The sequence below is a fragment of the Priapulus caudatus genome, unplaced genomic scaffold (assembly GCF_000485595.1).
Source record: "Priapulus caudatus unplaced genomic scaffold, Priapulus_caudatus-5.0.1 Scaffold133, whole genome shotgun sequence".
NCBI lineage: Eukaryota > Metazoa > Priapulida > Priapulimorpha > Priapulimorphida > Priapulidae > Priapulus > Priapulus caudatus.
This window is the reverse complement of record NW_014577194.1, coordinates 303,287-305,648: the sequence shown is the minus strand read 5'-3', so window position 1 is coordinate 305,648 and position 2,362 is coordinate 303,287. Positions and strand designations below refer to the sequence as shown.

Below are 2,362 nucleotides of genomic sequence, written 5' to 3'. Positions count from 1 at the left end.
TATATATATATCAAGAGTACATAATAGAGATATGTATATATACAATAATATAATAATATATACATGTGCGTTATTGAGGAAAACGAAGTAGGTACGGAATTTGTTATTTGCTCGTAAAATTTAACTGCAAATTATGGATAATTCATTATTCAATTGTCACTTTGTGCAGATCTAGAGCTAAATCATTTGCCAATCGCACGCACAAACTAGTGTAGTAAAGTTAACACTGTCAGAACATTGTATATTTATTGCGGTTGGGGAAGGCAGAAAAGGAAGTGGATAGCAGCACAAGTTCTCCATAGTCCATACTTATCGGTCTCAAACTTTACGATGACAAAGTAATAATGTAACCAGCAGTAAAGCGCCCTGCAATCTAACAGCAATGTACCCAGTAATGAGGTGATTATCGTGCCTGTAACACTAACAGCGCATGCTTGCTTTCTCAGCTATAGTTAGGCGCTCACACTCGCAGGTTAGTAACTGCAACAGTCACTCAGGTGAAATGCGCCATGAAAGATCACTCCCTGGCGTCTCTAAACACACTCGCTGTCAAAACGTATTCGGTGAAGCTATTACCTGGACGTGACACCTGTCTAATCTCATCTCATTGCAGCAATTGAAATTAATCTGAGCTTTTATACCAAATCATATAAAAATATGGTCGGCCTATAAAGACAGAGCAATAAGGCATACTTAGAGCAAAGTTGTTTGATGTTACGCGCAATGTATTGTTCATAAATCACGTGCCTCTCATTGCATGGCTCTACCGCAGATGTTATTAAACATCTACTGCGTATTCAGTCTTCAGCTAATACTCAACACCACACACAGGCTGAGAAGATGAGCATGCGTGTGCATGTCTACTCTGTAGTGATTGATGACAGTATTTACATGTTTACAGCGATGCAAGTAATTCTTCCCGCAAGTCTTGACACGCATGCGAAATCGGCACGTGAAATCGCCGTAGTCTTATCACAATCAGCATGATACACATGGCTTAGACTAGTAAATTCACTTACTCAGTCTTCCAAGACTAGCCGATATCCTTTTCTTGAACCATTGCATTCGACTTACTGGGCCACCTTTTTCTCGGCCTGAAACACAATTTCCTTCACTAAACTTCGTGTCACAAAAAATGCACTATTCACACGTTCATGGCCCAAGTAACTTTGAACAAAATCACGTTCACTAAATTTGCTCATTCATTAATTGTAAAATGAAAAAGCAAAAAATGTGCCCATGTATATATGTTAGAAAGATATTTTGATGTTTTGCTTTTCAATATGGTTAGGTAATGCTATAGACACAGCTTTCTGATTTCTTGCAAAACCTGAACAAGCAATGGAAAATAGATGCATGTTGCTATATCAAATTGACAATTTTATATCAAGTAAGATTTATATACACATATATATTATATATGCATATATAGTTGATATTAAGTGGCCGCAGTTATGCACTCTCATTCTTATCCCGGGCTATACGATGTATACATACATGTGGTGATAGTTGAAGATAGATATAGGTATGTGACGTTCACAGAACGATCTATATAGAAGGCTATATAAAAGCAGTAAAAAACGTGATACTAAATTAATGAGTAAGACATTGGCAGGCTCAATCCTATTTTATGACCCCGGATTTTAATGATGGATTTAGGATTATCAGTTAGATTTTAAGATTATAGAGTTAGAATTAGAGTACCATTAGAGTTAGGGTTAAGCTAAGGGTTATAGTTAGAGTTAAGGTTGGGGTTGGGGCTATATGGTTAGAGTTAGGATTAGGGTTATGAATAGGGAGGGGGTAATGGGTAGAGTGATAAGGCCGATGATGAAGGTGCTTGCTGCAGCTGTTGCTGCTGCGGCGGCTGCGGCTGCTGTAGCTCTAGTACTATAGCCCGCGTTCATTAACTGCCGCAGCCCCCTGCGGCAGTTAATGAACGCGGGCTATAGTACTAGAGCTACGGCTGCTGCTGACGACGACGACGACGACGACGACGACGACGACGACGACGACGATGATAATTATGATGTTATCTACTGCAGTCTCAAACTGCGATTGGCTGATAGGGTCTATGTCCCCCAGGGTACTGCCGGAACGTACCCTGGGTACGGTCCGGTATACCAGAACGTACCCTGGTACTAAATACTACTATCTAATATGCCGGACCGTACCTCGTCTACTCCACTAACGAGTCTAGGGAGTCGCCTACGCCTACTCCCTAACCCTAACCATAAGCCTAACCCTAACTCTAACCCTAACTCTAACCCTAACTCTAACCTCAACCATATCAGCTAGATAGTTACCAGGGTACGTTCTGGTATACCGGGCCGTACCCAGGGTACGTTCCGGCAGTACCCTG

At 40.9% G+C, this 2,362-nt stretch overlaps 1 protein-coding gene across 1 annotated transcript in view; it reads right to left on the bottom strand.

Annotated features, from left to right (window-relative positions):
- Positions 1-2,362, bottom strand: part of LOC106805915 (cyclin-dependent kinase 14-like) — a 59,919-nt gene that overhangs the window by 56,555 nt on the left and 1,002 nt on the right. Inside the window, exon 2 of the mRNA XM_014807686.1 lies at positions 1,020-1,094. Coding sequence (XP_014663172.1) covers positions 1,020-1,094 — 75 coding nt within the window. The remainder of the gene's footprint in view (positions 1-1,019; positions 1,095-2,362) is intronic.